This window comes from Carassius auratus, chromosome 24 (genome assembly GCF_003368295.1).
Source record: "Carassius auratus strain Wakin chromosome 24, ASM336829v1, whole genome shotgun sequence".
Classification (NCBI taxonomy): Eukaryota; Metazoa; Chordata; class Actinopteri; order Cypriniformes; family Cyprinidae; genus Carassius; species Carassius auratus.
Window position 1 is genome coordinate 21959192 of NC_039266.1, and position 12742 is coordinate 21971933.

A 12742-nucleotide genomic window follows, 5' to 3' on the forward strand; every position below is an offset into this window, starting at 1 on the left:
TGTTTAATGGTCATCTCTGAAGGGTCCGCAGTATTTCCATTGTGTCAAAGATGCATTCATAACCAAAACATGATGTTCTCATGCTATAATGAGACGGTGCCAACCTCATTTTAATGTACGCTGCGTTTCCTACATGCCTAATTTCATCAGGCTGCTTCTCGTCAGTGTTTAGTCGTTCATCACTGCGATTGATCTCATTAGCTAATTGAATCTCTGGGACTTCACTTAGAGGGGTCGCATTTTTTATCGTACGGCATCATGGAGCCATTTCATGCAGATTGATATTTACCGATACGCTCGTTATTCAAATAACGTTTGAATAACACATGTTTGTTTGTCTGTCTGACTTATTCAACTCGAAGTCATGACATTATGATGGGGTTTACAAGACGGGCTCAAATGAACGGCACCAGTGTGGAAACTGTGGAGGGTGTGCCAGTTAAAGAATCGGATATATTGATCGTAATTAAACTGCCATTGTGAATGTTGTTCAATTTAGCTTGAATGCACTGTGTATTGTTGATGAAAAACAGCCATAAAGCTTCCTAGAACACTCATTTAGCCGCTTCATGAGGCGACAGGCTTTCGCAACCACACTATTTCCCATAATTCCCTGTGGCACCACAAGAATGATAAAATGCACACAAAGCATCAATTACACACATAATGCGCTTCCTTTGCTCTTTATTGTTTGGCACTAGCGCTAAAAGCTTCCTGTCTTTGTTGAGAAGTGAAAAAGAGTGAAATATGTAGCTCGAGATGTCAGTTTTATTCCAATAAAGTCATGTCGTAATTACAATTTCCAACTAATAAGCAAGAACTTACCAGGCTGACATCTGTTTGTCATCACTGGTTGCAGTTATGGTGGTTAAATATATAATGATGCACTTCAAAAAATGTGTTTTAATTTCTATTGTTTTCCAGTTCAACTATCTAAACACTCTTAAATCAAGATCCGTTTGAGATACTCAATGACAAGTATTGTTTTCTACAAAAAAATTAAGTTCATGATTAATGCAAGAAAAAAATTATTTATAACAAACTTTATTCTAGGGAAAAACACACGTTTTGGTTGTTTTAACCATAAACACACTTAAAGAAATAGTTCACTCAAAAAAAAAAAAAAAAAAAAAAAAAAAGCTGGAAATTTACTCACCTTTAGCCCATCCAAGATTAAGATGAGTTTGTGTCTTCATCAGATTTGGAGAAATGTAGCATTGAATCACTGTCTCATCAAAGGATGCTCTGTAGTGAATGGGTGCCGTCAGAACGAGAGCTGATAAAAACATCACAGTAATCCACAGTCCATCAGTTAACATCTGGAGAAGACAGAAGCGGTGTCTTTATTGGAAACAAGTCCATCATTAAGATGTTTACAACATAAAAATGTTGCTTCTGATTAAAATATGAGACCATAACCCAAAACAAACAACAACAACAAAAATTCAAAACCTTGTTGTCTCAATTCAAAAACCACACACATTTTCGTTCAGAACTGTTTTGGTTTGTAAATGATAGCAGATTTCTCTCCTTGTCCAGACTTTTCAACTAGAGGAAGCATTATTATACGTAGATTATGGACTCATGTTTTGGTTAAAAACGTATTGATGGATTGTTTAGCTTTTGTCTTCTCCAGATGTTCACTGATGGACTGGAGTGCTGTGGATTATTGTGATGTTTTCATCACTTGTTCGGACTCTCATTCTGACGGCACCCATTCACTGCAGAGCATCCATTTCTGAGCAATGCAATGCTACATTTCTCCAAATCTGATTAAATTGTATTATTGTACATCTCAATTAACAAAACAAGAAGAAAATAATGAGCTGGGAATCACTTTTGCAGTGTTTCAGGGACTAAATGTTACTGTGGGTGCTGACTCTGGTTCAGACCACTGTATGCATATTCAATGAATTTTTCATGTGCAGCTTATGCTCAGGGCGTACAGTGAACTTTCAGAAAGGTATGCATCAAGATGCCAGCTTAAAATACTCCCAGAGCTGCCAAATTCACCGATGTACTTTTGCACTTTCCCCAGGCGGAGACCTGTCGAGACGCTGAATGGCCGCTGATGAATGGACAGATGCTGCATCCTCGTGTTTGTCCAGTGTTCTTCGTGTAGCTTGTCATTATATGACTGAATCTTTTCTATGTAATATTTCCTAAAGCTCTACGAGATCTACATTCTGTACAGCCTTTAAATTATGTTACGATTTATTACTTTTTTTCAGGCTTTAATGATTGTATTGTAATGAAATGCTCTTTATCATACTAGCTCTGTTGATTATAAAGAAATGAATTATTATTATTGCCAAAGAAAATCTTCTTTCATATTTCATCATTTCTTTAATACATGTTTGTAGCTATTTTGTTTTGCTTCATAAAAATGGTCTTATGATCAGCTGTTTTTACTTAAGTGGACAGATTTATTAAACACACTGGTTTGATATTTAAAACGGTATTTGACTTCATTTTTTTTTCGATATTATTTTTTTTCTAAATGTGCTCAGTCTATTCTGTAGCCATTTTATATTTCCAAGTGAAATTTAATATTCTAACCACCTAAAATTTTATTCATCACTAAATAATTTTATGATTTTTAATTGAAACAATTTCATTTCATCATTAATGCATTTCGAAATAATTGATAAAGTGCAGGTTTTCTCTTCTATTTTGATAAAATTTTGATGCAGCATTTAAACTAGCCTTATCAGGGTTTATTTCCTATAATAAAACAGACACGTTTGGAACAAATGCATCCTAATTATTGCATTTCCAGCTTGTGAAAGTGTGTCGTGTATTCGCCACATGATCATTTGCTGATAATGAATGCAAGGGATGGATGGGGAGGAGGCTGGAAGATTTCACAGCTGGGATGCTTCAGTTTGCCTAAATATGGGTGAAAAGCGCCACGCCCCCTTGTGAAGCCCATCTCGCGCACCCAAACAAATCGTATGAAGAGAGATTTCTCTTAGAATGTAGAACTCCACTGTTTTGCCCTATCGTGCTAATTGTAAATAAGTTGCAAAATCGATGTTATTGCATTAAAAACCTCCGCGCAAACGCATAGTACTGTCGTTATGTCCTCGAGGAGCGCCTTTTGTCTGCACGCGCGCGACGGCGCAGGGAAACCCCACGTCCGCCGCGCGTGCATCGCCTGTGACGTATCATGTACAGTGTGAGAGCGACTCCGCCGAAGGTGGAAAACAAAGCGCAAAAAATCTCAGCTGTCAGGTGAGTCAGGAGATCGCGCATGGATCGCTCTTGATGCTCGTCTGGACACGCGTGAAGCATCCCAGTTTAACCTTTCATCTGCGACCCGTGATTCCTGGCCATTTACACAAAAGCCCAGGGCATGACGACATCAAGGGTTCGACACCTGCGAAAGAAGCCGAATGGCACGGATTGAAATGAACTACATCGTTATTTATCTGTAGTTTTGCGCTTTTGAAATACCGCTATTTTATATATACATAACTGCGTATATCGCTTTTCTGTAGCCTACTACAATCCTATTCAGAACAGTAACGTTAAGTTTAGCAAGATTTGTAGATAAATAGATGCAGACATCACGCTTCTATTCAGAACACTAGCCTAATTATTATTCTAATTTAGCGATATTTGTAAATAAGTGGACGCAGACATCGCGCTTCCTAATCATAGTTGTAATTTTAATTATTTAAGTTTAGCGATATGTGTAGGAGAGTTAAATAGATTGTTTGTCACCGTCGAAACTGGAGGAGCGCGCGACCTCATGAGCAAGGCGCGTCTTTTTTCTGAAGGGCTTTTTTTCAGTGAATGAAAACTGAGAAGAGGGCTTTAATTGGACGAAGGGATACCCGAGGACTCATCTATGGTGAAATTAGGCTACGTTACCTCACGAACGCGTTCCTGTCGTCCCACATGTCACAAGGCGTCACTTTACCGGACCTGGGATCGGTTTTGAGGAATTGCCCGACGTAAACAAGCCCCCATTCGCGTTTGGAAACCGGAAACCGGACAGTGAGCGTTGAGCGCTGCTGATGAAGTTGTCGCTGTGCGAAGCCTCGCGTGCCCAGGGCGCGAAGAGAGTGGCGGGAAGGTCAGCTTGAGCTCGAGACGCTCCACTGGACTGCGCGCGGGAGGATGCCGGTTCGACGGGGACACGTTGCGCCGCAAAACACTTTCCTCGACACAATCATCAGGAAATTCGAAAGTAAAAGTAAGTGTTTGTTTATTTACAGTATTAGTTACACACACAGAGTAGCCTACAAGTTGTTGTTTTTTTTGGGGACTTGTGCTGTTATGGCTCTACCGCGCTTTTCAGGGAACGTTAACGGTTTTTTCCTCTCAGAAATATTATGACATAATTCACCTGAGGGAATTCAATTACTCCAATAAAACGAGTTTTAAAGGTCAAAACAGGTAAAAAATCACACATTAACATGTCAACTACACGTTACTGTTCTTTACAGTGTGGTATTCTTGCAAATACCTTGGAGAATAACATGGTAAAATAATATATAGCACTCAGTATCATGTTATATATCGACGTAACATGGTATCACGAGATTACACTTGCTAATGTGTAAACAGGTGTATCATTGCTTCAGTATCAAATGATAACATTGAGATCATCATCATCTGAAACCTGAATAAAAACCTGAATAAATAAGCTTTTCATTGATGTATGGTTTGTTAGGAGGACAATATTTGACCGAGATAACGGACAACTATTTGGAAATCTGGAATCCGAGGGAGCATAAAAAAATCGAAATATTGAGAAAATCATCTTTAAAGTTGTTCAGATGAAGTCCTTAGCAATGCATATTACTAATCAAAAATGAAGTTTTGATATATTTAAAGTTGGGAATTTATAAAATATCTTCATGGAACATGATCTTTACTTAATATCCTAATGATTTTTGCATAAAAGAAAAATCGATCATTTTGACCCATACAATGTATTGTTGGCTATTGCTACAAATATTCCCCAGAGACTTAAGACTGCTTTTGTGCTCCAGGGACACATATATTATCAAATATCTGTATGTTATTAATCATATTGAGGCAGGACGAGAGAATTTCTGTATGACATCGTCCTTTATTTAGACATGTTTGGTGTTGATCCAAAGATAGTGTTTAACATATATTTTATTTTTATTTTCCTTGCTACTTAAATGATTTCCAGAAACTTCAGTTTTTCATCCATTGGTGACTATTCACTTCATTTGTGAGTCTCATGTGATGTAATTTTAAGTCTGAAGAGTTAAATGCATGTAAACTGATGTCGCCTAATTTAGAGTTGAATTGAATTAGCTTGTGCTGTTACTCCTTGCATGTGATTTTGAGTTCTAAAACTTTAATTAACCTCAATTTTCCTGATGGATTCACATGGATTCATGACATGCATGGAGATTCATGCAATGCATTTTAGATGTGAATCTTCTTACTCAAGTGTCCTCCAAAATCTAACTGGCTTTCAAAGAGCAGATCAGTCTTCATTTCCATCTGTCTCAGAACGGAATTGTTTCGTTTCCTGAAGCAGCTTTTCTGCTTGAAAATAGTGAAGGTGACATTTAGTGAGTAACACTGCAAAAAATTGGCAATTTTGTAAGACTGCCTCGTGCATTGATGTTTCAGTTCCAGGGAGGAATAATAGGATGTTTTCCCTATGGAATACCAAATGTTTCTTCGGACCGTCTTCCATTGATCATTTCAAACATTTAGACTGCTTAGATAATGAAGACTTTCTAGTTAGACTTCCTTGTCGATAATAGTAGAGTAGTGTAAATGTCAATCCATAATTCTGAATAGGGGTGTGCGTTATGACGATTTTTGTTCGGGGGCGATAAAAATGTCTCCACAATCTGGTTTTGAAGAAATATCGTAGTATAGTGTTACAGCACATATTCTGTCATTGCAGATCTTGTGCCTCCGTCTCAATATACTGTACAACAACACATGCATTCACAGCAGTGTTAACTCCTCGGTAGAGCTACTCTCACAGGACACTGCACTTATTCAGTGTCACAAAAGTACATTATTTGCATCGGCTTTAAAGCCTTCCCGGTAATATTTTTCATTCGCACGCTGGTCTGATGTGCAATTCTTCTGAGCATTTATAGCATTCATTTATAGCATTTTATGTTGATTGGTTTATCATAGCTTCAGTGTCAAATGCTCACACTGATAACAACTGAAATTTATACATCACCTGAAAGTTGAATAAATAATCTTTCCATTGATGTATAGTTTGTTAGGAGGACAATATCTGACTATTTAAAAATTTGGAATCTGAGGGAGCAAAAAAAACTAAATATTGAGAAAATCATCTTTAAAGTTGTCCAAATGAAGTTCTTAGCAATGCATATTACTAATCAAAAATTAAGTTTTGATATATTTAAGGTAGGAAATTTACTAAATATCTTTATGGAACATGATCTGTACTTAATATCCTAATGATTTTTGGCATAAAAGAAAAATGGACATAAAAATATTTTTGCTACATATATACATTTGCTACTTAAGAGTTGTTTTGTGATCCATGGTCACATATGATAAATTATTTTCATTGCTGTTTAACATTCAACGATGAATTAGTTCATAATGAAGACCCAAAGCATGTGAAACAGTTCTAAATTTCTATAAATCAAGTCTGGTTTGGATCATTTGGTCAGAAGTGACAGAAATCAATATGTTTTCACTTTCCATCTGATCCTTAACACTACCCTTCCTCTTTCAAGATGCCGCTTCTCTCCCTTGGGCGCTTTGAATAATTTATTACCTTCCGTCAAAACCCATCGCAAGCTTTAGAGAAGTGCTTTGGAGGTATTGAAGAGTAAGAGTCCTTCAAAAGTGCGTTTCTTCACACGTGGTCATCACACTGACCAGAAGCTGCTAGTGTTTCTCCTTTAGTGTTTCTCTCAAAATGGCTTGGATCTGTTTCTGTAGCCTTGAAGTCTCACACTAGACCGCTTCAAAAAGAACACCGTGTGCTTCGCATTGTGTGCAAACACGATTTTGATATCTCAGCCGAATATTAAAAACTCAGAGTGTTTTCTCTCTGGTGTTCGGTAGATGAGATGAAATGTCAGATGAGAACAATAGCTGCAACAAAACAATAACCCAAAAATAAAAGTGGCTCATATGTGTTTCCCACAAGTGCATTCGTGGCTGATACGGCCGTTTTTAGGTGATATTTGTTGCCCAGTGTCTCTGAAGCGTGAGGTCAGAACCAAACACGAATTCACAGAGCCGTGAGACCAACAGAGAACAACAGCAACACGAGCATCACTGTGGCAACTGCTGAAGACACTGCCAGAGAGACCGAGTCCCGAGAGAGAGCCAGAACTCTTTCTTTTCCTCCTTCTGTTGCAATTCATCCATCTATTGACTATCTATCCATTGTCTGCATGTGGGTTATTGTTCTATCCGTCCATTTGCGTCGTCTACAATTGAACATAAAAATATAAACGTATTCAAATTATTACGTATGCATTATAAATATATAATCTATCTATCTATCTATCTATCTATCTATCTATCTATCTATCTATCTATCTATCTATCTATCTATCTATCTATCTATCTATCTATCTATCTATCTATCTATCTATCTATCTATCTATCTATCTATCTATCTATGCACACCCATTCCATTCTCCCAACTATTCATGAACAGCGTTCTACTTTCTCCTGTTCTTTCATCTCATCTCATTGTCGTTTAAATCTCGTATCATAAAGTCTTTAGAGGACAGAAGCATCAGAGGAGAGTCTGAGATGCACATTTCCCCACTGCACTGAACTTTGCTCAGCATTAAGGTGGGGTATTTATAGTTTTCTATATAAAGTTGTGTTTTTCCATCGCCTGCTTCGCTGTCACATAGCTGCTGAGTTGTCATGGTCTACTTCAGCCAGTATTCTGGGATGCAGAGTGGTTGCTATGCCATCTCTCTCTCTCTCTCTCTCTCTCTCTCGCTGTAATGGAGAGCGGGTGAGATCACAGTCTTATCGGCATGCTGTCAGAGGAGTTGGTGTGATTAAATTTCACCGTGGTACAGGTGTCCATTCTACTTTGTCTTCTCCCTTTCTGCCTTTTTCGCTCCTGTTCTCTAATCCACAAACTCCTACACCTAGCATTAGTTTGTAGAGATTTGGCTGTACTGCAGTTGATGTATTTGCACTGATACTAGTGTGCAGGACAGCGTTACATTATTTACATGTCAGAGAGATAAAGAAACATGGTGTACGGTTTAAATTACAGAGCAGGACGTGTCCCAAACAAGTCAAGATGAGGAGTTCGGTTGCATATAAGATCTTGGTGATTGCATCTGCTCTTTAGCTCAGCTTGCATGCATGCTGTTTTGCATATGTATATGCATATGCATGCACATATGGCTGTTGTATTGGTGTGGGCTTGCGTCTAACAGTCTCTAACAGGCTCAAGTTTGCATCTGTAAGACAAGCTGGCAGGAGAGAGAGCACACTAACACCTGTGTAAAACCCTTAAAGACACACGTGCAATTAACTAGATTCGCTTTCCTCCTTGTTAAAACCACACAAAGAGGATTTGCTGTTTCCTGTGCCGTCGTCTTTCAGGTGCTGCTCATCGCTAAATGCATTGTTCTCTTTTCTCAGGAGACACGGCTTGTTCTTTCCTCACAGATAAAAGACCAAGATGAGCTCACTTTCATCCATTCAAATGTGCCTTTCTTTCTCAGTGTTTGTTAGTGACTCTGATGCACTGCATGCGAGAAAAACACTGTAATCTGAGAGATTGAATGATATGCCTAATGCGGAAAATAACTTAACACATAAAATACTAATGTGTGTTTAATACACACATATGTAATGTATTAATATATATATTGATTTTTATATATCAATGCATTCATCTAGTGTAAAATTCATTCAAATCTAATATTATTAAATATTAAATATTGATTAAATGTTAACATCTAGCTCTCTTTATCTTTGTTTTTTGAGTTAACTATATAGTTATATATAGATTGGCTTCATTCCTTAGAGGTCCTCAGGACAGTGTTTAAGGTTTTTTAATGCAGCAGTTCATATCTGTGAAACTAAAAGCTTTTATAACTATTCTATTCTGTCAGTCATGTTGACATCAGAGATCAGCTTGCCATTCTTTTTGAGTGATCTGTTCCTTTAAAGCCTTGACGGACTGTTCTTTGGTTTTTATTAGCCCTTGACTCAAAGGTGGTGGAGATGGGTTTAAACCTCCTCTAAAGAGACAGCTGAGAACTCAAGAGATGTTAATTATAATGCATCAAGGGTGTTTTCTCCGATTCGTTCATTCTTTCTCGGTTTCCCTCAGTCAATCTGTCTCTCCTTCTTCAGTGATGCATCTTATTTTGGTCGTGGTGTTTGCTCGTTCTGTATATAGGCTTGACACAAACACGCACACACTTATGTTAAAGTTCCTCTTATGCAACCCACTCTGTCTTTCTTCAGAGCGCCTGTGGCTGTTTCTCTGAAGTGTACCGTCTGCTGCTTGTTCAGCCTGCTAATGTCAGACAATGAGACCATGAGGATCCCGCTTTCTAATCTCAAGATTAAGGCTGTTTTTGCAGAACTGCTTTTATTCCTCTGTGGTTTCTTCAGAAGTTCGCTCTATTTTCAGGACACTCACTGAAGTTCTTTCTTCTTATGTTAGTCTGAGGAGGAACCCAAACACCTGCTGGATTGGCCCGATAATGGCCATTTTTCCATCAGTAATGTTTACTCAGTGTGCAGATCACAAGATTAGATATCCAAACAATTAAAACCCAGTCTCCGCCACAAGTTAGATTGAAAAATGAGCTTCAGATTTGCAGTCACAGTAAAAATAACAGTGGCGTTTCTCTTGTCTTTTTAGCTGTCATTTTCCATGTCCTATGCATAGTTAAAAATTAAACTAATAAAATAAATAAATAAATAAAATAACAGCAGTCTGTTGTAGCGTGCCAGGTGCCAGTGATTCATTTCTTGTGATGCATTAATTTACATGCAGACATAATTAAGGTCTTTTAATTAAGTTTCCTTTGTTTTTTCTTTGTTTTTTTTTTTGTCAAATTATTTTTTATTTTAAGTAAATTATTTTATTGTTTTAAAAGTTTTTACATGCTCTTTTTTTAATCAAACTCATTTAATATTTTATTTAAAATATTAAAATAAATTTAAAAACTGAAAATGAAAATAAAATGCCTTTTTTTTGTTAAAATGTAATTTATTATTTATCATTTATAATCATTTCTAAGTACATTTATCACAAATATTTGTTGTTAAAAACACTAGAAACAGATAGCATGATATTTTTTAAATTAATAATCAGACAAATACACTATATGCAAATGGCTACCTTTATTTAAATGTTTTTAGATTTTAAACAATGACACTTCTATACACCGAGATATCCACATGCAAGATAATCTAGCATATTGTAAAAACCTCTTTGTTTGTATTATAGGTGTCTTTATTCACCTGAAAACATTTACAGATGAAAGAGTGTGTCAGACTTATCAGCAACTTTATTGACTTTATTCAGGCATGGGTTAACTCTCATCAGAAATCCAAAAGGAGCATCTAAAACTTGTTAAATGCGTCCACAGCGGAGAGAAAGAGCTGTTATCTGCCGCAGTGAAAGTAGCATCTCTGTGAGCAAACGTCACCTCTGTATTGCACACAGAAACTCTCACCTTTAAAAATCTCCCTTCTGACCCGTGAAGCGTCTGTCATTTACTCAAGACTCCAGCGTTTGCTTCTGGCCTTTATCTGATGGCCTTTTGAAGGTGCTAGCATCCATCATGTAAAAGCACTTAAAGGATAAATGCAGTTGACACCACTCCTACTGAGGGGAAGAGAGGCGCTTGATGTATTTCTCACTGTCAGTATCAGCGCTAGATTCAATCACTTCCTGTTGATTCCTCTCTCTGTTGCCTGAAGTTTCCCATCAGTCCAGGGAAGTTGGGTTTTTTGTTGTTGTTGGTTGTCTTTTTTATTTTCTTGTGCAATGCTCTGTAGCACACACTAAATGTATTTGTATGGCTAATCAGTAGTTGTTTCAATATTTATCTTGGCAGCTTTGTACGTGGCTTATCTAATCAGAACTTAGCGTCTAAATCACCACAGAAAGGTCAGCATATTTCCACAAAGCTGAAGCTTTTACTAATCCATTGCTCTTATGTGTGGTCGTTTTTGGGCTAATTTGTATGTGCTTTCAGCTCCTAATATGAGAGTAGTTGCCGTTGCTATCCACTGTGTTTGGGAAAACATGCAAATGTTTATAGATTCTGTTTAGAATCATTTCTAAAAATAATTTCAAACATATTTACACATATATATTTTTATATGAATTATTTTACATGATAGACATATTTACTTATGAAGAAATACATATTTAAAAATTTGTATACATTATGTTTATGCACTGTACACACTGTACTCTTAAATAATACATAAAAATATACATGCAAGTTAATATAAATATATTTAATTTAACCTAATTTGCTAACTGTACATATTAATGTAATACATATTAAAATGTATAAAAATATAAAACGTATATAAATAAAATATAAAAAATGTAAATACATGTAAATACATTATAAGCAGTGCTGTCAAACGATTAATTGCATCCAAAATAAAAAGTTTTCCTTTACATAATATATGTACGTGTACTGTTTCTTTATAATTTACATATATATTTCAGAAAAAAAAAAAAAATATTCTAAATATATTTATTTATAATATAAATTATATGGATATACATACAGACATATATATATATATATATATATATATTTTTTTTTTGTTTAAATATATTTATATATAACGTTGATATGTACATTATGCTAAAAAATAACTAACTTATATAAACTTATTAATATATATATTTTAATATTTTAATATACTTATGAATTAATATTTTCATATTAATTTCTTTTAATATATATTTTACAGTCCATTTTTGCGTAATGTTCATGATGATTTTTTTAAATATATTTTTTTTATATTTGTTTTAACTTATGTATTTACATATATAATTATGTTTATTTATTATTTTACATAACATACATATTATTTGGCAAACATTCCACTTCCAGCCTCTCTGGTCACGTGGTTCTCCATTGAGATGGTTATTGTTTTTTTTATCGCCAACAAACCAAGAGTGCAGTTAAACAAGTTAATATTGTTTTCCTTTACTAACTTAAATGCATTAACAAAATGCCGATGGAAGTAAACTGAGGTTCTGGTTCCTCTCAGGAGGAAGGATGCTTTTAATATCCAGACTGACTGTTCTGAATAAAATCTAGCATTTCGTGAAAATGGAGAGAGATTGTTCTCATAGTATAGTAATGTGGCATCTAATGACTCATTTTAAACGTCTATCTCGTCTCTGTCTGTCCTCTATGTTCCAGCACACCTCGATCTGCTGGATGTATTGAGTTGAACAGTTCACGAACTGCACATAACGTTTTTTTTTTGTGTTTACTGTAATGCTAATGTCTCTCCAGGAGTTTCGTAAGGTTACGGCCTCTATGTTTCCCATCTGTTCACATTCACCTAGCCTCCCATTTTAACACTCGCCAAGGCCAATAAGAAATATTAATGACGGTAAATGTTCTCATTTGAGGGAGACAGATGGACCGAGAGCTGGACAGAGACAGTGTGTGTGTTGTGTGTTGTGTCTCAGTGTGGAGCAGCTGCTAAAGGCGTCAGGAACACAAGCAGCTTCTGTAGTGATTGTTTTTACTGTTGCCTG

The 12742-nt window shown here is 36.2% G+C and overlaps 2 protein-coding genes across 2 annotated transcripts in view; both read left to right on the plus strand.

Annotated features, from left to right (window-relative positions):
• The window catches only part of sspo (SCO-spondin), an 89014-nt gene extending 86650 nt beyond the window's left edge, over positions 1-2364 (plus strand). Inside the window, exon 111 of the mRNA XM_026201634.1 lies at positions 2039-2364. Within this exon, the coding sequence (XP_026057419.1) occupies positions 2039-2061 (23 nt within the window). The 3' untranslated portion in view covers positions 2062-2364. The remainder of the gene's footprint in view (positions 1-2038) is intronic.
• A 622-nt stretch (positions 2365-2986) lies between these two features.
• Positions 2987-12742, plus strand: part of kcnh2b (potassium voltage-gated channel, subfamily H (eag-related), member 2b) — a 153567-nt gene continuing 143811 nt past the window's right edge. The window contains exon 1 of the mRNA XM_026201635.1: positions 2987-4201. Within this exon, the coding sequence (XP_026057420.1) occupies positions 4126-4201 (76 nt within the window). The 5' untranslated portion in view covers positions 2987-4125. The remainder of the gene's footprint in view (positions 4202-12742) is intronic.